This window comes from Hibiscus syriacus, unplaced genomic scaffold (genome assembly GCF_006381635.1).
Source record: "Hibiscus syriacus cultivar Baekdansim isolate YM2019G1 unplaced genomic scaffold, ASM638163v2 tig00110410_pilon, whole genome shotgun sequence".
In the NCBI taxonomy this organism is placed as follows: Eukaryota; Viridiplantae; Streptophyta; class Magnoliopsida; order Malvales; family Malvaceae; genus Hibiscus; species Hibiscus syriacus.
Genome location: NW_024062726.1, coordinates 705,909 through 731,259, shown reverse-complemented (window position 1 = coordinate 731,259; position 25,351 = coordinate 705,909). Strand labels below are relative to the sequence as shown.

Sequence of the window (25,351 nt, the reverse complement as noted above, 5' to 3'; positions counted from 1 at the left end):
ATTTTTTTTTTGTCTCTATTCCCATCTCACCACCCATGAAACTTGCACCTATCCACAGCTAATTAGGTTTGAAGTGGGATAAGTCCCCACGAAACCTGTCCTATTGACATCTTAATTATTTTTAATATTTGAAATTAAATTCTTTTAATAAAAATACCCTATTAATATAATATAAATCCTAATACCCAACAATATTTGATATAATCTAAATCCTAATAGTGACAAATTAGATTAATTGGGTTTGGGATAATACAAGATCTGTCCTAAATATTTTTAGAATTCTAATTTAAACACAACGTTTATAGGGATATTTGAGTGTTTAATGTTTAATAATTGAGAGTCTTCAAAACATATACGTTACTAATATATTATTATTTTATGTTAATAAAGAAATATAGAAAAAAAAGTAAGAAATATAGAATATCAAAAAGTAAGTGAGCAGAAGAAAGGTATAATGTTAACTATAGTTCCTGAAATTGATATACCTGAGAGAGAAAGTAAAATGGTTGGTGGTGAATGTGAGGCTTTCAAAGCCACCCTCCAGTTGGCGAAGGATCCGATGCACAATTACCTAAAAGAAAAACTCCTTAAATCTCTCTCTTTATAAGCCCTTCTCTCTCTGCTCTTAAACTGTTTCCTCCTACTTTCTCTCTTACTCTCACCCGAACTTTAGAAGAAAAAACCCTCAAAGATGGCCATTTCATGATATTATATTGCATTATTTTTGCTTAAGAAATATCTTATACACACACACACACACACTCTTTTTCTCTCTCAAGTTTCTGAGCATGTCGAATCCAGACCCGAAGGTAGCTAAAGATGATGAAGAAGAAGAAGGGATCAAATTTGATATCATTAAATCATCCGCGTTGGATTGTCACGAAACTACACCCACTTCTTCATTGTTCCCCACAAAACGAGAAGGAGAAGAAGAAGAAATGAAGGTTGCATCAGCTCGAAACGAAGCCAAAGAGAAGAAGAAAGAAGAACTGGGTGCCGGTGACGTTAACGACGACGACAATGATGGGTTCAAAACTCCGACATCCTTGGAACATAAAATCCCAGAGCCAAAAAAATGTCCTCCGGCACCTAGAAGACGAAGGCCGCTCAAAAGAAAACCATCGCCTACCCGTCGTTCTAATGCTGCACTCGAGGTCAGGATCAGGAATCTTCTGCAACTGCAGCTCGATGTTTCGAAACAGGTCAAGAAAGCTCGAACACAAGAGAATCAATGATTCTGATTTAATTGTAATTAGCAGTATTTTTAGATTAAAATGAAAACCCCAATTTTGTTTCTGTGATGATGATGATGATACTGCTAGTGGAGTTAGTGGTGGTACATAAGGAAGCTTATGATGCAATGCTGGTGTAAAGTTAAAAGTAAATGGAAAAAGAAGAGATGGGTACATGTTTATATATGGGAGAGTTTTTGTAAACTTTATTTTGGCAGCTTCTTTTGTAGTCAAGGTGTTATGTTTTGTGTTTAAAAGGAGTAGAATTTGTTCCTACACTTGCTATCTTTGGTTTTACGTTTCTGGTTTAGTTCAATATTCTTCTTCTTTTTCATTAGTGCTTTGTTCTGGATTTAGATTTCTCTTTGGACTCCATCCTCGATACGAGTCAGAATGGTCCTTAAGTTTTTTTTGGGCTTGAATGGGATCAAACCAATTTAATTTAAAAAAACTATGGTTTTGGAAAAACAGATTTGGAGTCGCCGACCTTTTAAGTTTTTAGGTTAGGTATGTCGAATATCTAAAAAAATTACCTTTCAAAATAAATATATAAAAAAATTAAATTAAAAGATAAAATATAATCCAGTCTACGTTGAACTAGAAATTAATTTCAAAACGGAGATCAGGAATCGATTACGCGTGGGGAAGGTGAGCATCCTCACAATGCCCAAAATCAATACTAAGTTATTATACATCATATTTAATCAAAACTTGTAAATTTGAATGATATTTAAATTATAATCCTCTTCTTTAAATAAACTTTTTAAAAAAAGATATTCTTTTATTTGAACGATACTTGGAAACATACTTCTCACCCGTTAAGACGCATTTTCATTGATTCTTCACATAAAAGACCTTTTACCTAGATCTTTGTAATAAATTATATATATATATATATATATATATATATATATATATATATATGTTCAGAAAATATTCTAGTAATAAAATGATATCATTTCGTACGAACAATCCTCAGAAACACTCTCCTTACCAGTTAAGTCGTATTTCCATGATTTCTCTTACGAAATAATATTTCCTTAAATATTTTAGGTAGAAATATCTATTTAAAACTTATTCAAGTAAAAGCATGTAATTTTATATGAATAATTCTTGAAGAAACACTCCTCGCTAGTTAAGGCTCCTTTCCATAAATTATTCGCACCAAATAATATTACCTTATAATTTTATTAATTTTAATGATTATGTTCGAAAGAAATAATACTTAGTACGATGCATATAGAATTATGAGAGTAATGATGTAAATAAATATATATTGTAATGGGCTACACGTGTTATATATAAACACGAACCTATATTCAAAGCACATTACCAACTGTTCATGCGCATATATGTTGGATATCATAATCCATAGTTGCATTTAAAAAGATATGTATGGAACAGTGAATATATTCATGCATAAGGAAGACATAACAATGATACTGGAAGTGCAATCATTCTACAAACATGAAATGGGACTAAAACAAAAATATTTAAAACAACATGGCAAATGTGAAATAAGCTAAACCAGGGCAAAGAAAGTAATTAGTAACTAAAATAAAATAAGCATAAAAGAAAGGATCAAATCAAAACTTGCAGAAACCTCAGAACAAGGATCAAAATGCATTGATCTTCAAACTAAAAAGACCATGTACATAATAATCCCCGAAAGACAGAAAAAAAGGAAGTAACTCTCAACCCACAAAACTTAAAACGGCAGCACTCCTCTCTATTCCTTAATCTTTGTTTAAACTAAAAGGGAACCTGAAGTACAGGGTGAATTCACGAGATAATGTTCTCGATTTTTTTTTTCACGAAATGGTGCACATCCCAGATTAATTGCTGGAATGGGGTGAATTCTACAGTGGCCTTGGAGGTCGCCATGGCATCCGGGCGACCTTGGAGGTCGCCATGGCATCCGGGCGACCTTAGAGGTCGCCATGGCATCCGGGCGACCTGTGTGTATTTTGCAAAGGAATAGGTCGCCATGCAATCAACATGGGACGTGGGATTGCATGGGGGAGGGGATGCATGGGACGTGGGAATGCATGGGGTGGGAATGCATGGGGGAGGGGATGCATGCTGTGCATTGGACGTGGGAACTGTGCATGGCCATGCACGTCGAACGGTGTAGGTCACGGTGGTAGGTAGGTCGCCATGGAGTCTCGGCGACCAAGGTCCTGTAGCTGCATGCATGCGTTGCATCATAGCTCAGAGATTCCTGTACCTGTAGCTGTATGTGTTGCATCTATAGTTGCGTTATTGCAGCGTTAATTTAGCTGTCAGCCTTTCAATGCTCAATAGTTAACGCTCAGTTGCTTTATATAAAGGATATGGGGTTTAGGGTAGAAGCACAAGCAGAACCAGCACATATAAACTTTGCCGAGAGAAATAAAAGGAAGAAGAAGAAAAGAAGATAAAGGCTCAAACATAGTTCGTGAGATAATTTTTTTATTGTTTAATTTAGTTTATTATATGAAATTATTAGTTTGTTAGTTTCGGGTTTAGGGTAAAACTAAAATCTAGTTAATTAGTTTGTTAGTATAAATTATTAGTTTGTTAGTTTAAGTTATATTATATTAGTTTATTAGTTTAAGTTATATATTATATTATATAAAAAATTAGTTAATTAGTTTCTTAGTTTAAGTTATTAAATATAAAAAATATTAATTAATTTGTTAGTGTCTTTAAACGTATATTAGGTTGTTCGTTGAAGTTGAAGTTATATTATAAAAAAATTAATTAGTGCTTAATTAGTTTGTTATTTTAACTAAGTTATATTATAATAAAGAAATAGTTTATTAGTTTAAGGTATATTATAATATATTAGATTATATAAAATTAATTTGTGGGAGCTATTGTTGTTTAAATAAATATTTTGTTTACACATACATGACATTATTTCACAATATTTGCCCACGTACAGATTGATTCGAAGAAAAAAACAAGGCAGGAAAAGAAAGTAAAGGAAGAAGGCATAAAGACGTGAGTAATTTATTATTTTTTGTTGTCCATTTTTTGTTGTTGTGTATGTGTAAATTAGTTAGTTAGTAAGTTTATATTAGATTATATAAACTAATTTGTGCGAGATAATTTCCGTTTTAAAAAATATTGTGTTTAAAAATATTTAGTGTTGTTTTAAAAATATTTTGTTTAATTTACATTGTATGTGTATATTAGTAAGAAGTAAAAATTAATTGAATGAAATAAACCGGACAACGCATTATCTCGCGAAATAATTATTTCGAGAACATTATCTCGACAGTTTTGCCTAACAAATTTGTTTGATATTTTTAAAAAATAAAAAATATTATCAAACTAATCATTATTATTAGTAATAATTACTAAATGATTAGTATCAAATCTAAATCATTAAATATTTATAATAAATAATTATTAATGATTATGACTAAATCATATTATTAAATCATTAAATATCAAATCATTAGATTAATAGTAATTATCAAATCATTATTAGGTTTATTAGTAAGCAATCAATCAAGTTAAATAATAAATTTTATTTGATCATTAATAATAGTATATTATATTATATTTAATAATTTATGAAATTATCTTATCTAATTTTTTAATCTGAATTAATTTATTTTTTTATTTGTAGAGAAAATGAGCAACAACTTTTTCACGATTGTCCATTATAATGGACAGATTATGGAAAATGAGGTCGGAGTAGTTTTTCAGTCTGAAAAACCAATAAATATGTGTTCAAAAAAGACATCACATTTATAGAAATGAAGCATAAGATAGAAAGAAAAATTCGAGATGCAGTTGATGGTTTGAGGTATAGGTTTATGATATGCTCTAACCCAGTCAGATATGCTGCAGTTCCACTTGAAGAAGATGATGATATTGGAACCATGGTTGGATTACATGAGTCAACCAATATAGCAGTTATTGAATTATTTGTTGATGTGAGCAACATATGTGATGTTCCTGGGTCATCAAGAGGTGTGGCTCAAAATCCATCTGAAATGGCTTTATATAGTCAGTTTGAGGAGCCGACATACAGGTTCCCGAACAGTTTTATGGCACTATTGGAAAGTGTAAATGAAGTTGGGGGGACATCTACAGCAGCAGAGTATGAGACGAGAAACATACCGGAATTGGTTGTTGATATTGATGCTGAAAATCGATGGGGAGAAATTCATGATGATTCAAGCGAAGATGAAGAAACTGAAGAACCCGTTTTGGGCGGCGACGAAAATATTTTTGGTGGAGGTGCAATTGATGAAGTTCCGACACCGTATGAAGCTACTCCTCACATGTACGAGATAGATTATGATGCAATGAGGGCACCTGAATTCCCAGACATACCACATTTACCTCCGTACCAAATGACTGAATCATTCGATAATTCTGGTGAATTTTCAGTTGGGGTGCAATTCAGAGGAAAAAATGAAGCTACGCTGGCTATTAAAGAGTACTGCATCAAATGCCATGTTGATGTCCATGTTGCAGAGTCCAACCAGAAAATCCTATACGCAAAGTGTGTAAAATATGGCCCAGAGTGCAAGTGGAAGATCAGAGTGTCGAAAAATCAAAGGCACGATGTTTGGGTCATCACGAGGTACAATGGTTCGCACACATGTTTGCGAAACTCCATCGAACAAGACCACCGACTATTGGACTCCGATGTAATATGTGAATACGTGAAGGCGATGGTTGAAAAGGATCCAATGATATCTTGTTCAGTGTTAGCTGCATCTATTCGAAGCCAATTTGGATATCAAGTAAAATATGGCAAGGTGTGGAATGCGAAAATGAAGGCAATGAAGTTGACGTATGGAGATTGGGATACATCGTACAATGAGCTACCACATTTGCTACAAGCAATGAAGCGATTTATCCCAGGAACTATAGTGAAGTCTCAAACCATGCCCGCATATGACGAAGAAGGTCAACTTCTGCCAGGGAAGAAAATATTTCATAGACTATTTTGGGCATTCAAGGCATGTATTGAAGGATTTCCATTTTGCAAACGTATGATCCAAGTAGATGGTACGTGGTTGTATGGTCAATATAGGCATGTACTTTTGATGGCAGTTGCTCAAGATGGTGAGTGAAATATTTGTAATAAATAGCAAACGAGTTTACAATTGTTGTCGATGTCGGGGTGTTGTTGAATGATAATGTCGGGGCGGACGTCTGATACGTTGTGGCCGTTGTGGCTCAGGAGTATTGTACCCATCCCCCTCATTCATTGGGGGTATTTGAACTGTCATGTGTTCAAAGTCATACGTCGACGAAAACGTAGGAGAATAGATGGGTGCCTCAGGCTGCACAAACTCTGGTATGTATGCCGGGCCAGTAGAATCATCAACTGCGTGATGCAACGATTGTGGTGCGCTATTATCCACATCGGTCATTTCCGCTTCAGTTTGTAGAGATGAACTCCCACTCCCACTCGGTAGAGAGTATTCAGCTTTACCAAATCTTTTCTTAAACCTCAAAAATTGTCGCCTCTCTACTATTGTTGTGAGGAACGGCTTTCCATTATCCAAAAAATAAGCAAGGTAAGCCGAAGTCTCAAAATTAAAGTCGTCGTCTTGAATGGCGTCAAGAGTTGGCATGAATGAAGCCCTATTGTTCCAAGCATTAATGTAGGTTGCATGCTTCTCAACCCAATTAACGCTTTCTTTACGACGACCATCAAATCTGTGCAGGTCGTCATGCGTCTCAACCCAATTCACTGGACGACGACCATCTAAGTTTTGGAGGAGGTCATGATCCCATGGACTCCGCGGAATAGGTTGGTGGAAGTGGAATTGCCTCAGCACTCTATCCTCAAATTGGATCTCAACAAAAGCAAAATTGATCAATGGTGTAACAGCACACCAATATTGAAACCCATCTAAAATATCGTGCGGTATCAACGCAAATAATTCTTCATTCATGTATGGTCTCCAATTAAACTGTAAAATTACAAAAACAATAAAATTTATTTAAATCAGATAATATAGTTAATTTAAATAATAATTAAAAAATACAAATTATGCATACCTCCTTTTTGGCCTTAATGTCGATCTTCAACCTGAACTCTTTAATGTTGTTGTGCACCAACCCTGTGCCTTCAATTTTATGCCTCCATCTGTATATCAATCAAAACAAAAATAGAGACATTTTGTTCAATAATTTTAATCAAAAATAAATATTTTTAATTAATATTTTATATTAAAATAGAGGATTCATATTACCTTCCGGCAAGTGGAAAGTCAACCGCAGTCCAACTAATCGGTGTCAAAAAACGGAAGTCTATGCCAAGCCCATGATTGTAGCAGCAACAGACATCCACCGATTTCTACTGTATTATTATCATTCACGACTAATGACGCCTTGCACATCTCACGATACAAGAACGCCATTATCGTCGAACCCCAACTATATTGCCTACAATTCTCAAAATTTGTTAAAAAAAAGAAGATACTGAGTGTGAACATAACTACCGGATTTATCAGGCATCAAAATTCCCCCAATCAATTGTAATATATATGCTCGTGTTGCATATATAATTTCGTGCTCCGTACAATTTATTGAAGTTGAAATTCATTCTTCAACCATGACAACCTCACCCGCCACCCTTTACACTCTGGTGGTACGGGCGCTTTCCCAAGAAACAAGTTGCAAAGTTGTTCCACCTTATTAAACTCATGTGACATTACCACCGGCATCCCATTAGTTTGGACCCCGAGTTGCATTGCCACATCCTCCAAAGTTATCGTGCATTCGCCACACGGCAAATGAAACGTGTGCGTTTCTGGTCTCCAACGTTCAATCAACGCACTGATCAAACCTGGGACCAACTTGTAATCTCGCACAAATGTGATATACCAAAATCCAGCCTCTTGCAAATTTTCTTCTATTAGTGGGTGTGGCTTGGGCACTTTATGTAGTCGAAGACGAAGGACTCGCTGCTCGTCCTCCTACAATTAAATATTTCAAAAAAATTATCACAATCATAAAATAATATTCAAATATTTATTAATTATAATTCATTAAACAAATATTTTATTCACCATTATTCCCAAATGACTTGAAATATGTTCATTGTCAAGCCTCAACAGTGGAATTTGGTCAGCCATTGGAATGAATCTGTAAAAAAAATTAAACAACAATATTTAAAAAATCATTTAATATAATCTAATATAAACTAACTAACTAATTTACAACACTAAACTTTAATATAATAACTTATAATATAATAAACTAATAAACTAACAAACTAAACTTTTTAAAATATAAGTTAAACGTAAACGCTAAACCCTTAAACAACTAATAAAATATTCTTCTATATAACTAAAACTAACTAATAAACTATTTTTTCATTATAATATACTACTAATAAACTTACTAACTAATTTTTTATATAATATAAATTCAACAAACAAATATAACTTAACTATTTAACTAACACAAACTAATTAAATAATTTTTTTATATAACTAACTATTAACAAAACAAACTAATTAATTATTTTTTAACTATATAACTATCAAACATATACTAATTAAATAATTTTTAATTTATGTATACTATAACTTAAACTAACAATCATATAACCCTAAACTAACAAACTAATTAGCTGCTTTTTGTTTTACCCTAAACCCTAAACTAACAAATTAAACATTTATAATAATAAACTAATTTAAATATAAAAAAAATTTACCTTATCTCCCTTTCTTCTTCTTACTTTCCTTTCTCCCTTTCTTTCTTTCTCAGCTGCAATCTCTTCTCCCTTTCTTCTGCAATCTCTTCTCCCTTTCTTTCTTTCTTTTATAACCGGCTGCCTCAATTATTTCACCAACCGGTTGTCTCAATTATTTCACCAATAATTGTACAATTGCAGCTATGATATTTCACGCAGCAATGGTTCAATTATTGTACCAATTATTTCACATGCATGCATTGGCTCAAATGGTTCACATGGTTTCATTGGGAGCTGTAGGCATGCAGCATGCAGCGGGGAGCACGTGAAGGAATCTATGTGGCTGCATGTGCATGGATGATGGGAATGGCGCCGGGACTACATGGCGACCTACAAGGTCACCGGGACTACATGGCGACCTACAAGGTCGCCGGGACTACATGGCGACCTACAAGGTCGCCTAGGCTGCATGGCGACCTCTCTATTCCTCGTATAGGACTGCATGGCGACCTCGCATGGGGAGAACCATTGGCTCGTATGGCTCGTATGTCACCCCGTATGTCACCCCGTATGTCACCCCGTATGTCGCCTGGATTGCATGGCGTCCTACAAGATCGCCTGGATTGCATGGCGTCCTATGATCACTGTAGAATTCACCCCATTCCAACAATTAATCTGGGATGTGCACCATATCGTGAAAAAAAAAATTCGAGAACATTATCTCGTGAATTCACCCTGAAGTACCATTACATACTCTTCTACTTGGCCGTTCTTCTCCATCTCACTCTTCTTTTTTCTTTCATTTTGAAGAACAAACAAAGAAACCAAAAACCACCATGAGCACCTTTAATCTTTGGAAGAAACCTCTAAACAGTTTCTTTAAGCCTTGAAATAAGATCCCCTCCCCACTAAGGCCCTTAACTTGAACCAAAATAACCCTCTAACCTCAAACTTATCTCTGTGAACCCAAAGAAAACAGAAGGGTTTTCAAAGACTACCTTCTATTCTCCAAGGAATCTTCTTACTCCGGTCCAAAAGATGAAGGGCTCTCCCAAAACCAAGTTAAGGTTTCTTTTCTTCTTCTTCTTCTTCTTTTCTTTCTATTCAATTTTTTTGTATTTTTTGTTCTATTCGGTTTCTTCCCTTTTATATTCCCCTTTCCCCCAAACAGAAGAATAAAAATCTCTCTTTTAACTTTTGCTTCGTTTGCTCTTGCATACGAGAGACTATCCGTGATCTTGTCCGTATGGCCGTTTGGAGGGTCTCGATAGTCTTGATATAAAAGGAGCCTCCTTTCCTTTTGCTTGTTTTGTGAGACGAGGTGAAAAGGAGCAAGCTTTCCTGTTGATTCAGTCCCCGCGGCTTCATCCGAGGGCTTAGAATGGCCCATCCAAAGGCATTTGGAGTTTTATGGTGCAATACCCTCTGCCACTACCTCTGTTATGGCAGAGGGAGCTTTGTTAAGGCTTGCACGAAGGTATTCGTACAATGTACTGCTGAGGTGGCAGGCTATGGATTGGCGATAGTGAGAGCATTTGGGGACCCAAAAAAGAGCACGTGAGACGGTTGGAGAGCCAAACGTTGTTGAAGATTCCCTCTCGTGGCACCAGAACCGTCAGATCAAAGTTTCGATTCAACAGTTATCTGCTAACGGTGACTGAAACCTGATTAGTTCCTTAGGGCTTCTGTTGTTTCTATGGGTCATTTTATGCATTGAATTTCCTCTATTGTTTGGGTTTTGTACTGGGCCTGTAAATCAATAATAAAGGTTTAATCAAATTAAATCTATCTAATATGTGTAAAATAGTTAATATATATTACTTACATATAATAATATAAAATATGTCCAAAATATGAAATATATACGGGGCGGATGCACTAAGCCCGGTCAAGTACATTCATTATTTAAGAAAAAAAAAGTGAAATTTAGTATAATATGTTAAAGAAAAATAAAAAAATAAAAAATTTTGCATCCCATTATTTTTAAAAAAAGAAAATTAAAATTTTGGACTCCCATTCATAAATTTATGGATCTGTCATATGTTACATATATAATAAAAAATATATTTAGAAAACTACTTTGCCCCCATACGTATAATACATAAATATTTATTAATAAATAATAAAATCATTATCAATAAAATAAAAGTCCTAACAAAAAAATTAGTCTACAATACGTATAAGGGATTCCCGAAGCCATGTCCATAAGAAAAGGTTTGATAGCGTTGAGAAAAATTAGACCATAATTACTCCCTTTACCTTTCATCTGGAAATAAGTATTTTGAAAAGTGATATCGAATGAATGTGACAAAAGTGTGCGACAAATTACTCCCTTAGCTAAAAGTGTGTGACAAAAGTTGTGTTACCATCGGCCGGGGAAGAACCAACAATGGACCTTCAAAGAGTGGCTCAGCTAAATACTTGAAACAAACCCTCGAGGCAAGCACAGCGAAAAATTAATTTGCATTTGAGCTTTATGGTTTGCAAGAAACAATTCACAATGGAGAAACAATGAATGTGAAAAACTTATTACCTTAATTCATAATCAGTGTCGTGACTTTTATTTGGCTAATAGTTGAATCTAAAGGATGAGACAAGATAAAGAGGTAAAATGGTCTTTCCCTCCACCAGATAAAGTGAAGATGAAATATGATGTAACACCCTAAACTCGATTAGACCCAAAGTATCACATTGGGCTACAATGATAAACCCTGATTTTCAAAACCTATTTATTCTCATTTTAAAAACATACTATATGGTACCAAAATAAATAAATACAACAGTTATAAAAATACTTTTATAAAACCAGAGCTATGCGACACATGATGTAAGATCAAAATAGTACAACTGAAAGTTTGATAAACCAATTACATAAGTAAGCTTCTATGAATATATATGCCCACTAAAGCTATGGTACAATACTTTATCGGAGATGTTGGAAGTCCTGTTGCGATGGTGCTCCACGAACGACCCAAGCTAATAACCTTCAAACGGGAACATCCGAACACTGAGCTTACAAAGCCCAATAGTATAATCGCTAATCTAGAGCAACATTAAGAGTTTCATAAACACAAAACATGCTAAAAACATAGTACTAATTTGTAGGTGCATACATGATGTTAATCAAGTGCTACCTAGTTAAAGTTCAACCGTTCTATCAATGAGTAGGAGTCTCACGCTTCCCTTAATCCTCTGCTAAAGGCCTCGCCAAGAGTACACCTCTAAAGAGTCTCTAACCCTAATGATTGTAATTATTATGTATTATCTAAATGCGACACTAATACTCATTGCATTATTCGAATGCGAACCTGACTATACTATGCATTATCTGAATGCAAACCTGACTATAATGTGCATTAACTGAATGCAAACATGGCTATACTGTGCATTATATTAATGCAAACATGATTAGTATATGGTCTCACATAGCCATTAGACACTAGATAAAGAAGGAAACTCCGTGTCATATAGCATTGCTATAATCCCACTAAGCTGTTGAATAATCTCCTGGTCCTCACATAGCCATCAGGTAGATCATGAAGGGGGAACCCGATATCACATAGTATCAATGAAATTCTTGCTCAACTGAAGCATTGACTTAGCCTCACATAGCCTTCAAGCCAAGCTTTAATATATCTGATGTACTGGATTGATACAACTATACATACATATCTAAGTCCATAGGCCACAAAACACTATCTCGCTAACCCACTCCTTGTGAGTGTTCCGGCTTCGCATCCTATTTAGCCTCTAAAGTGCCTCGACCACTGATAATGCTCCACTATAGAAACTAAAGTAATATGGATACACCTTAGCATAGTTGGACTCACTAAGGTGAGGTCGTCCTCTCATTAGCTGCTAACTCGCTCGTTCTCTCATCTAGAACATTATGTGAAGGCTTATTAGTCTGTTACTGTTGTTATTTATTAAGTTGTTCTATCATGGTCATTCGTCACTTAAGGTTGTTCTAGTCATTCTCTTCTCTAACGAAGTCTCTATGCATTTTGGGGTTTTACGACAATTTCTATATTTGATGCTCACTGGTTGTAACTCTAGCTAGCTCAATACCTAACTTGAGTTCATCACTAGGTAATGACACTCTAGTTGCTCTTATCATACTTCTCCCCAATACCCCTTGAAGTGGAAGGATGACTTATAAATTTTGCTTACTTATCGTATCACTTGTCGGTACAACCTCTGCAATGATCATGTTTTCAACTATTCGATACATGCTCGAATGAAGATGTCTGGGCATATTTCTCTTAGTAAGGTTACCTCAGTTGTAACCCACTCCTACGAGTGTTTTTAGGCTCTATTGGTCATTTGTGTCCTTCATGATTGAGTTCCCTTATTACAGATCATCTTTAGCTATTACGGGCCTTAAAAAGATCAAATATAACCATTTGAAGTGGGTAGTATCAATACTGCTTGAAGTATTAATACACTTGGGTCAAGTATCGATACCCCTAAGAGTATCAATACTAAAAATATATTCTATTACTGAAAATGAGACTCAGTATCGATATTGTCACCCTAAATATCAATATTGTAGGGTAGTATCGATATTCTCCCCAGCAGTATCGATACTCCCAGCTAAAAACCCTCAATTTATATCTTTATTCATCCAATATTGATACTCAAACCTAGAAATGTCTTATTTAGGCTCGGGAAACACCAAAAAATCATCCTAAATGTCTTGGTTTGGTTCGTAATCATCTGTTAAAGCTTTAGGGAGTTACTTAGGGTCATAAAGTGACATAAAAATGTCTTATTTACATTAAATTTGTCATCTAATCATAAAATCATACTTAAACCATAAAATGCTTAATTACTCAAATCTTAGCAAATTATTACATTTAAGAAAGCCTTAACACTCCAAATGATTAGAAATACACTACCTTGATGTTAAGAACCCGAAATGAAGCTCTTTGCTTAGCCAAACTCATTTTCTTTATGATTTGGATGAAACCCCACACTTTTTATTTAGCTACAAAGAACCCAAGAGTTGAATCATTAAAACAACAGTGCTGAAAGGAAAAGGGACGAATTTGAAGCGTGAAAATGGGCCCAAGAACTTACTTTTGAGTTATGGAACTTGGAGAGGAAGAATGAGATAAAAATAAAAAGGAAGGAAGACATGAAAAGAAGATGAAAATGAGTTATAAAATCCCTCATTTTTGTAAAATGGAGGAATTACACTATTGGTCATTCTCTATCATTCTATTATTCGAAAACCATCTTTTTATGGTTAATTAGGCCCAAGTCCAACCTAATTAAGCCCAACTCGACCTAACAACTTAAATTATGAAACTCACAGGGTCCACATGCCTTTCGATTAAACCCAAAACTACTAACCTGAAATTTAGGGTGTTACATTAGATGCTTATTTCAAAAAGGAAAACAAGACATGATGGTCAGACGTTATAATACGAAACAATGAAGGGTATGAAATGGGGGCTTGTAGAAGGAAAATGTCTAGAGTTTTCTCACATTTTGAAGCAGAAGCAATAGCCATGAGGCATGCGTTCGAACTAGTAAAATATATAGGTTTCAACCGAATCATCCTTGAATGTGATTCAAGATCAATGAAGGAGAAAATAACCTCATTGCAACCAGACCCTTCAGAAATTAGTGCCTTAATTTGGGCCACAAAACAACATGTCAAAGATGTTCACAACTGTGAGTTCAGATTTACCCCCATAAAGGAAACAAAGTTGCGCATCTATTGACTACAGAATCAAGGGAAGAAGATGGTGACATATTTTAGGTTGAAGAAATCCCAGATCGACCGATGAGATAAACGGCAGAGAATAGGCATTTGATTGATCCGTTGTAGACTTCCATTGACGATTGGATGTTTTAAAGGCTCGATCAGAGTTTTTTTTTAACTTCTTACAGAAACCTCATCAATCTTATCTCAAGAAATGTGAGAAGTAAAGCGATCGAATTAAGAGATTAGATAGTTTTAGTTTTGTCTTTAATTTTGTTTTTACGGCTTTCGTGTTTTTATGTTTTTAGAGCTACTTTTCTTTAATTTGTTGTTTTGTTTCAAGAAACTGGCAGACACCTAGATTCAACTTTTACCCTTTGCTTTTAATAATATCCGAATTTATTATTCCAATATATATATACACACACTAATTATTATAGAATATATATGAAAATATAAATAAAATAATAAATAATATAATATAATATAATAATATATACCTAATATATTATTTTTTTATTTAAAAAACTCATTATTTTAAAGATGAACATTGACAATAGGGGTGAGCATACTCGAATTTTTTTTTTAATTTTAAGTTATTCGAGTCAACTCAAAATATATCGTTTAATTTTGTAAACTCTTTTTGCATACCACCTTTACCTAACGTCCAACAACACACAACACACACACGAAAGTCAAAATCCTAAGGCTAATTCTCACGAACAACAACACTAGTAAATGCATTTCATTTACATCATGTATTTGACATTTTAGTTTTTTTCCTCTTTCACAAACAATATATGAATCTTTTATATCTCTCAGACAAAAATTTATAAATGCATTTCATAGTAAAGTAATAGGATAGAAAAAATGGAGTAGAGATGAAATAGTTGAAGCGTGATATCTGCGATTAGATAACAATTCTGGAAATGCTAGAATGGTCAGTGGACTTCGAACAAAGTTGATTCCACAATTACTCTTGTATATATATCACAGAATGATTAGATAGTGGTTCTCGAAATACCCATTACAAATTGAAAAGATTATAAGTTTTTGTTAAACTGGGCTATTAAAAGCAAGAGCTCTGTAGCATTTGTTTTGTTATAAACTTTGCAGATGTTCATGTCTACACATCCAAAATCTGAAATTGTAAAAAAAAAAACTTCTACTAACATATGATTATGTGAAGTCAATTAGTTTCAATATCTTATTGGAATATGAATCATTATGATCATACTTCATATGCATCAAAAAAAGAATCAAAAGCTAACTAAATATATTAGGGTGTTGCCATACATAGGAAAATGATTATCTGAAGTCGTTGGCTTAAACGGATTTAAACATTATCCAAGCTTAAGTTTCTTTTATTGCATAAAATTGTTATACTCCACAAATAAACTAAAAGAGTTTGTAAGTTCGATTAATTATTATTCTTCCGTGAAATTGTTCTTAATGTGCTCATTGTTTCAAAGGATAAATTTGAACGGTGTAGTTTGACACTACTTCCCAGCAAAAAAATATATTTTATTTTATGAATTTTTTGATATTTTCCTGTGTGTTTAATCATTTGGTTTACTTATATTTTTTATCATGTTATATTTGCTAAATCATTTGCATCGCTCTTCAAGTTTCTGAGATGACATATTATTCATTAATAGTTATGGTATGGTTTTGTCATTTTATGTTTTGTAAATTCATCATAATTCTTTATGATATTGTAGATGAGTGAATCATAAGGGACTCAAAGCTCATAACCATGCGGTCACAGTTCAACTCAAAGTTCACAAAGTTCTTCTACATGTAAAGGCAATGATCCAACGAGTAAATAAGTGCTATAAAGAAACAAAAGCCAAGAGCAACATGTTATAACCATTTCAAAAAGTATGTAACTGAATATGGAGAAAATAGGGCTAAATGCAATTATTGTGACACGTCTTATTGCATGAAAATGGGGGAGGTTCTATAACCAATCTAAATAATCATATGAAGACATGCGTAGAAAAACCTCGATGAAACACTGCGGATTCTAAGCAATTAAAAATAGCAATACTTCGGACTGGCCTTGAAAGTGAAGCGACAAAACTTTCAACTTGGAAAATTGAAGATGATGTTATTAGAAAGACGTTGATTTACATTATAATCGTGGATGAGTTACCTTTTTGAATGGTAGAAGGTGAAGAGTTTAAGTCATTTCTTTACCATTCTTGTTTTACAATTAGAAGGGATTGTCTCGATTTATTCAACTCCAAGAAGTTAATGAAGAATGCTTTTGAAAAATATAAAAGTAGAATTTGTTTGACAACTAACACTTGGACTTCACTGCAATGGGTATCTTACATGGTTCTAACGATACATTAGATAGATGATGAATAAATATTGCAAAAGAGAATCATAAACTTTTGTCCGAAATTCGCTCATAGAGGTGAAAGCATATGTCAACCCCTTGAAAAGTGCATCTGGGATTGAGGGATTAAGAAGGCCTTCATTGTTACAGTTGATAATGCATCTACTAATGGTGTTGGTATTGAATATTTGAAAAAGAAGTTGAACCATCGAAATACTTCTATTGCAAATAGGAAATATATGCATATGAGATGTATTGCACACGCTATTAATATCATCATGCAAGTAGGTGTTAAGTATGCTTCTTTTTCTGTTGATCGAGTTAGAGATATTGTGAGGTACTTAAGTGCATCACCATCAAGGATGAAAAAAATTCTATGATCGAGCAGTAAAAGAAATGATAGATACTAAAGCTCATTTGTGTTTAGATGTGCCTACTAGGTGGAACTCAACGTATATGATGTTAAAGGCGGCTGAAAATTATGAGCATGCATTTGATTCATATGCTTGTAATGACAATAGCTTTTTTCTCGACCTCACAATTAGAGATAGAGTCCCTATATTTGATGATTAGAAAAATGTTCGAAGAATTACAAAATTTCTAAAGCCTTTTTATGATCTTACATTGATTTAAGGTGTCCGAATCTTTGCATGCCACCTCCCATTTTTTCTGGGAAACATTGATTGACATACATTGTTTACTTGATGAATGGATAAATTGTGAGGACATGGAAATAATCTCCATGGCTTCAAAAATTAGAGAGAAATACAACAAATATTTGGATAATGTCAAGAATATCAATTTCATAGTTTATTTAGCCATTATCTTAGATCCGAGACGTAAAATAGGCTTTGTCAATTTTTGGGTATACTTGTTTTTTCCCCATGTTACTAGTGATGTTATGAAGATGATTGATAAAGAATTGCATTGTTTGTTTTATGAAAACTCTTCCATTGTCGGGAAAATGTGAGCCATGAAGGTCAATCAAGTGTTTCGAGAAAAGTTTCTATACCTATGGATTTACATCAATCAAAGGCGAGTTTGGTCATGCAACAATATCTGTTGAAGAAGCAATGACTTGGTTTGGAACAAAAATCTGAGTTGGATAAATATTTGGCTGAGGAGGAAGATGGAAACAACTCGAGTTCATTTGATTTATTATTGTGGTGGAAAGTGAATAATCAAAGATACCATGTTCTTGCACAAATGACTTAAGATGTTTTCTCGATTCCTATCTTTACAATTTCTTTAGAGAGTGCATTCAACACATGTGGACAAGTTCTAGATGGTTTTAGAAGTTCATTAATCCCGACAATGGTTGAAGCTTTGATTTGTACTTAGGAATTATTGATAAAGAAAAAGCTTTTTCAAAGCTACCGATAGCGCATGAAGAAAAAGAGGAAATCTAAGGTTTTTGAAAATGAAATTCGAGAACTGAAGTAGTTTGTTGGAATTGATTTTTTAGACTATCATCGTTTTGCTTTGTTTTTTGTATCGTCTTGTGATGTTGAATTTTCTAAACTATACTATGTAATTGTTATATTTAGTTATTAATATATTTTGAGTACTATTTTTCCTTTTTCCGCTGTCTTTGGTTTTGGTTCGACATGACTTGGATAAAAATGGGTTTTAACAAGGCCCATTGTTTAATAAAAAAAATATTATTTTGTAAATAAACTCAAACAACTCGACTCAAATTTCTTAAACTCGACTCAATTTGGAAAAAAAATCAAATTAAGGTTGAGTTGTAAAATATGACTCGTCAGCTCGAATAACTCAAATATTTTTACTATACTCGACTCTTTCTCGTTCATCGATGTTCTCGAAGATCACACTTTATGTCGTCACTGAATCTAACTAATTGTATCACTCATCGATACAACCTCTATAAAGATTATTGTTCTCAACTATTCGATACGTGCTCGACTGAAGATGCCTGGGTGTATTTATCTTAGTATGGTTACATCATTTGTAACCCACTTTTACGAGAGTTTTTAAGCTCTCTTGGTCCTTTGTGTATCTCATGGAATGAGTTCCCTTATTACGTATCATCATTAGCTATTATGGCCCTTAAAAAGGTCAAATCTAACCATCTGATGTGGGTAGTATTGATACTCTACTTGTAGTATCAATACCCTAGGGTCAAGTTTCAATACTCCTATAAGTATCAGTATTAAAAATACATTATGTTGCTGAAAATGAGGCCCAGTATCGATACTATCACCCTGAGTATCGATACTGTAGAGGCAGTATCTACTCCCAGCTGGAAACCCCTAATTTATGTCTTGATTCATCCAGTATCGATAATTTTCTTCCAGTATCGATACTCGAACCCAAAAATGTCTTATTTAGGCTCGAGAAACACCCAAAAGTCATCCTAAATGTCTTGGTTTGGTTCCTAATCATGTGCTAAAACTTTAGGAAGTTGCTTAGGGACATAAAATGGTATGAAAATGTCTTCTTTACATCAAATTCATCATCTAATCATAAAATCAGACATAAAACCTAAAACGCTTAATTACTAAAATCTTAGCAAACATTTACATTTTAGAAAGCCTTAACACTCCAAAGGATTAGAAATACACTACATTGATGTTATAAACCCGAAATGAAGCTATTTGCTTAGCCACACTCATTTCCTTTATGATTTGGATGAAACCCCACATTTTTCCTTTAGCTAGAAAGAACCCAATACTTGAATCATTAAAACAACAGTGCTGGAGGGAATATGGACAAATTTGAAGCATGAAAAAGGGGCTCAAGAACTTACCTTTAAGTTATGAAACTTGGAGAGGAAGAAGGAGATGAAAAGGAAGAAATGAAGAGAAAAGATGGAAATGAGTTATAAAACCCTCATCTTTACCAAATGGAGAAATTACGCTCTTGGTCCTTTCCTATCTTTCTAATATTCAAAAACCCTCTTTTGATTAATTGGGCCTAAGTACAACTCAATTAAGCCAAATTAGACTCAAAGACTTAAATTATAAAATTCACTAACTCCACATACCTTTTGGTTAAACCCAAAACTATTAACTCAAAATTTGGAGTGTTAGTTATGATGCTTGTTTAAAAAAAAGGAAGACAAGACATGATGGTCTGAAACAATGAACAGTACGAAATGAGGGCTTGTAGAAGGAAAATATTCAAAGTTTTCTCACCTTTTAAAGCAGAAGCAATGGTTGCGATACATGAGTTCGAACTAGCAAAATGTCTAGGTTTCAACCGAATCATCCTTGAAGGCGATTTAAGATCAATGACGGAGAAACTAACCTCCTTGCAACCAGGCCCCTTAGAAATTAGTGTCTTAATTTGGGCCACAAAATAACATGTAAAGGACTTCCACATTTGTGAGTTCAAATTTACTCCACGAAGGAAACAAAGTTGCACATCTGTTGGCTACAGAATCAAGGGAAGAAGATGTCGACATATTTTAGGTTGAAGAAATCCCAAATCAGCAGACGAGATAAGCGGTAGAGGATATGCCTTCGATTGATCCGTCATAGACTTTCATGGACGGTTGGATGTTCTAAAGGCTCGATCACAGTTTTTCTTTTTAGCTTATTGCAAGAACCTCATCGATCTTATCTCAAGAAATGTGAGAAGTGAAATGACCGGATGAAGAGATTAGATAGGTTTAGTTTTATCTTTAATTTTGTTTTTATGATTTTCATGTTTTTAGGGCTAGTTTTCTTTAATTTGTTGCTTTGTTTCGAGAAACTGGAAGACATCTAGTTTCTACCTTTACCCTTTGCTTTTAATAATATCCGACGTTATTATTCCAAATATATATATATATATATATTATTATATATATATATATATATATATATATATACTAATTATTATAGAATATATATGATAATATAAATAAACTTATATAATATATACCTGATATACTAATATTTTATTTAAAAAATTCATTATTTTGAAGATGGGCGTCGACAACACTTGAGAGTCAAAGTTGATTTGTAAAAGGCATTAACCATGAAGCTGTAAAAGTAATGGCCCGATTTGACCGTTTCTCTTCCTTTTCCTTCACACGTTAAACACTAATCCTCCCTTATTTTCCTCGCTTCCATCCTTCGTCTTCCTCTTTCCTTTGCAATCCCTCCCAAAGGCTTTCAAAGCAAGCCAGAAAGACCGAACCTCAAACCTTTCTTGTTTTGTTCTGTTCTGTATCGTCTCGTGTCGTGTTGTGTAAATGTGTCAAAATGAATACTCGAAGAATGGATCGCAAAAAGACCATGACCATGAATTGGGACGGCTTACGAGATGACGACGATGAGTTCTTCGAACCTACTCGCGACTTGGCTTCCGAAAACTCCGATGACGAGAACGAAGAATTCGACGACTGTCACGTTGCCTTCACTTCCATGGCACCGCCCGTTACGATGGAACAACCAACCGTCGCCCCCATGGCGACCCCGGCGGCAACCCAGGCGGCTCCCGACTACAATATCTGGATGGCGTCTCCGGGTTCCATTAAGGCGCGTAGACAAAAGCTTTTTCAAGGCATGGGCTTAAATTCCAACAAACAACTTCTCAGTCTCAAACGCATCGTTTCCAACAAGCCCCCTATCAAATCCGTTCCGGTTCCAGCTCCGGCTCCTGCACCAGATCCTGCATCTATTAAGATTACTTCTAGGGCTCCTCCATCATCCGAAGCTCCGGCGAGTGTTAAGACTACAGCTCAAGCGCCTGAAAAATCCAGACCCCTGACGAGTGTTAAGACTACTGCTCCCACATCGGAACCTGAAAAAACAACGAATGAAGATTCTTCGAAACAAGAGTTGCCTCACTCGCCGGTTTCTTTCCTGTTGGTACGATCCCGATCAGAAGGCGAGATCGATTCACGTTCAGTCGAAAAGCAAAGGAAACATGAGATGCTCGGCACCGTATCGAAGCAACGTCTAACGAGAACATATTCATTAATATCAACCCCATCTGCAAAATCATACGTCTTGGGAAAACTCAAAGTTTCTTCCCCAAGAAAACCAGAGAATAACCGTGCAGGACATAGACAAAGCGCTTCTTTAAACTCAATTGCCTCGAAACGTGCGTACGAATCGTTCTTCTTGATTAAGAATCTGGACACGGGGAAAGAGTTCATCGTCAACGAGTATGATCAAGACGGGATGTGGAACAAGCTGAGCGATCTTCAAACGGGGAAGAAGTTAACGATGGCTGAATTCGACAAATGCGTGGGGTATTCACCTGTTGTGAAGGAGTTAATGCGTCGAGCAAATGATAATAAGCCGAACTATATCTCCAAGAGCTTGAAGACGAGCATGAGTAAAGGTGCTTCCATGTTGAAAAGCATAACCAATTCAATGGCATTGAGGGGCGAGAAGGAAAGGGAAGTAGTTTTAGCCTTGGAACAAAGTCAGAAGAATAATAATGCTAAGATTGGAACTGGGACTGGAAACAATCAATGGGTGAAAGTTAGACAAGCAGGGAAATCATACAAGGAACTTAGTGCTTTGCATTTATGTCAAGAGATTCAGGCTCACGATGGATCCATTTGGGCCATCAAGTTCAGCACCGACTCCCGGTATTTAGCCAGCGCGGGCGAGGATAGCGTAATTCATGTGTGGGAAGTTCAAGAATGCGAGGTGATGAACGAAGGCGGTCTAACACCGGGGAGTTCACCTATTCATCCGTCGCAACAGAAACCGCCACCGAATAAGAACAGTCAAATTCCTGATTATGTCCATAAGCCAGAAGTTGTGTTTTCACTCTCAGACAGACCAATCTGTTCTTTCAATGGCCATACAGAAGATGTTCTGGACTTGTCTTGGTCCAAATCTCAGGTTCTATTCTCGCAATCCTTGCCGTTGATATTTCAATCGAGATAAAACCGTTGATTTATCGATTTTGCAGCAACTACTTTCATCTTCAATGGACAAAACTGTGAGGCTGTGGGACTTGGAAACCAAGAGCTGTATAAAGGTGTTTGCACATAGTGACTATGGTAAGATTACCTTCGTGTTAATCTATCAAACTATACAATCTTACTTATACCTTCCAGCTTCTGCTTTTTCATTTTCCAGTAACTTGCATACACTTCAATCCCGTCGACGACGATCATTTCATAAGCGGATCACTCGATGCGAAAATTCGAATTTGGAATGTACCGGATCGGAGAGTCGTCGATTGGACCGATGTCAATGAAATGGTCACTGCTGCCTGCTACACTCCTGATGGCCAGGTCTTGTGATTGATTGAAACCGTTCATTCATGTTAAGCGAAATCTCCAACTCTTTTCTAATTTGTACTGAATGCTTTCATAGGGTGCTTTTATCGGTTCACATAAAGGCAATTGTCGACTGTATAGTACTGAAGGTACATATAGTTTACTCTTTTCGGTTCAAAATTTAGTTGCCATGTATTTGTTCTGTAATGTTCTTGTTTTAATTGATGTTGTAGAATGCAAATTAACTCAGAAAGAACTGATTAACGTTCAAACCAAGAAGGCTAATGCTAAAAAGATCACCGGTTTCCTGTTTTGTCCGACTAATCCAGCTCAAGTACTCGTGACTTCGGCGGATTCTCGAATCCGAATCCTGGAAGGTTCGGAAGTGATTTATCGGATCAGCGGTATGGCTCCGGAAAAGACTTAAATTTCCGTATCCGTTTTCATTTTTCGTTCGACACTTTCTGCATATACGTTCATGGTTTTTGCAGGGTTCCGAAACACTAGTAGTCAAATTGCAGCTTCGTTTACTCCAGATGGGAAGTATGTGTTAACTGCAAGTGAAGATTCCCAGGTATTCTTTTGGAGATACGACGAGCCGAAGAGCACCAGCACCGGCACCGGTAAAAGAACTGTGGTGAATGCTCGCGGAACTGAGCAGTTTCCGTGTAAAGCCGTTTCGGTAGCTATCCCGTGGACCGGTACTATAAAAGGCGAGCCTCCGTCGATGGGGGGATCACAGTCGAAGAGGAACTCGAGACGAACGCAGTCATGTGACATACCACCAATCAATGAAGACAGCATTCAACCAAACAAGAAAGGTTTGCCACCACTTCCCAACAAGAAGAACAATGATGGGGAGAAAACCACTGCACCTTCGGAAGAAGAACCTTCCGAAACATCTAATGCCGAACCAGGGATCAGCGAGGAGTCGTCTTCGAAGTTAGGATCTTCGTCGATAAGAAAAGGTGATTCGCCGTCGATGTCATCTTCATCGATACAAGCCGGCGATCCAGCTTCGAACTCGAGTCCCGTCCCTGCAAAATTGGAGGTGTCGAATTCGCTGCCGGCTGTACCATCTATTTGGTCATGGTTCGATGTTGTAGGTGGCGGAGCCGCCGGTCCTACGGAAGCAACAGCATGGGGCGTAGTAATCGTTGCTGCCACACTTGATGGTGAAATCAAGGTGTACCAGAATTTCGGGTTGCCACGTAAAATTGCCCTTATCTAAAATGCAAAATTGGTTTTATTTCTTTCTCTTGTAAGACAATTTTTGTGTCTTTTCAAAAAAAAAATTGTGTATTAATATCTATAGCTAATTGAATGCAACATTTTTTACATTTTCATTTCATTTTTAATAAATCAACAATTTTATGGAAACAATATTCGTTTAATAATTAATTATAAAAATAACATTCAAATAACACTAAATATTCTCTTAACCGGAATTGTTTTTATTCAACAAGATACAACGTGTCAGTAGGGTTTGCCAACAATTTTTTTTTTGAAAGAAGGTATTTTGTATTAATAAGATTTACAAAATATACCACCTCAAGGATCTCATTAAAAAACCTCTATAATCCTAAATGGAGGAAAAAAAGTGCACCTTGAGGTGTTAAGGATCAAATACACACAATGAACATACACCAATTGAGAACCAAAGAGGAAGCAAACACATAACAACAACACCAACGGAAAGAAACAAAACATCGGAACGAAACAGCAGCATCAACCTGAATTTATACGATTCCTATCACTGAGAAACAGAGACACTTGCAAGATAAAACGAATCATTTGAACCTGACGCACCAAAATCTAAAGAGCTTCCTGACTAATCAAAAACTAGGAGAAACAAAAGCTAGCAGGACAACCAAATGAAGCTATATCGAACATGCAGAATCTGCCACCAATCACGAGCAATAATAGAAGCATCCAAAAAATCGGTCCGAATTGGATTATGTGATTATGTTCTATTCGAGTTTTTTAATTTACGGTCCGGTTTAAAAAATAAATATACAATTAATTTCGGTTTCGATTTTTTCATAAAAAATTGTTTGAACTGAACCTAATCGATTTTTAAAAAATAAAGAAAATAAGGATCAAAACAAGTTCATTTTGAATTCATTATAAGATAAATTTAAATAAATAAAATCATAAAATTAATAATACTTTTTATAAATTTAAATTTATATAATTGCACTAGGTTTAAGCT

At 35.2% G+C, this 25,351-nt stretch overlaps 2 protein-coding genes across 2 annotated transcripts; both read left to right on the top strand.

Moving 5' to 3' along the window:
- The first annotated feature begins 630 nt into the window (after positions 1–630).
- On the top strand, positions 631–1,509 carry LOC120124062 (cyclin-dependent protein kinase inhibitor SMR3-like). The gene has a single exon (XM_039142820.1). It carries the CDS (start codon positions 789–791, stop codon positions 1,233–1,235), a length of 447 nt encoding a protein of 148 aa, XP_038998751.1. The 5' UTR covers positions 631–788; the 3' UTR covers positions 1,236–1,509.
- Positions 1,510–21,137: 19,628 nt separating this feature from the next.
- On the top strand, positions 21,138–24,370 carry LOC120124034 (WD repeat-containing protein 44-like). Its single transcript, XM_039142799.1, has 6 exons — positions 21,138–22,756; positions 22,827–22,917; positions 22,997–23,154; positions 23,237–23,288; positions 23,373–23,543; positions 23,631–24,370. Exons 1-6 carry the CDS (start codon positions 21,158–21,160, stop codon positions 24,368–24,370), a joined length of 2,811 nt encoding a protein of 936 aa, XP_038998730.1. The 5' UTR covers positions 21,138–21,157.
- The last annotated feature ends 981 nt before the right edge of the window (positions 24,371–25,351 follow it).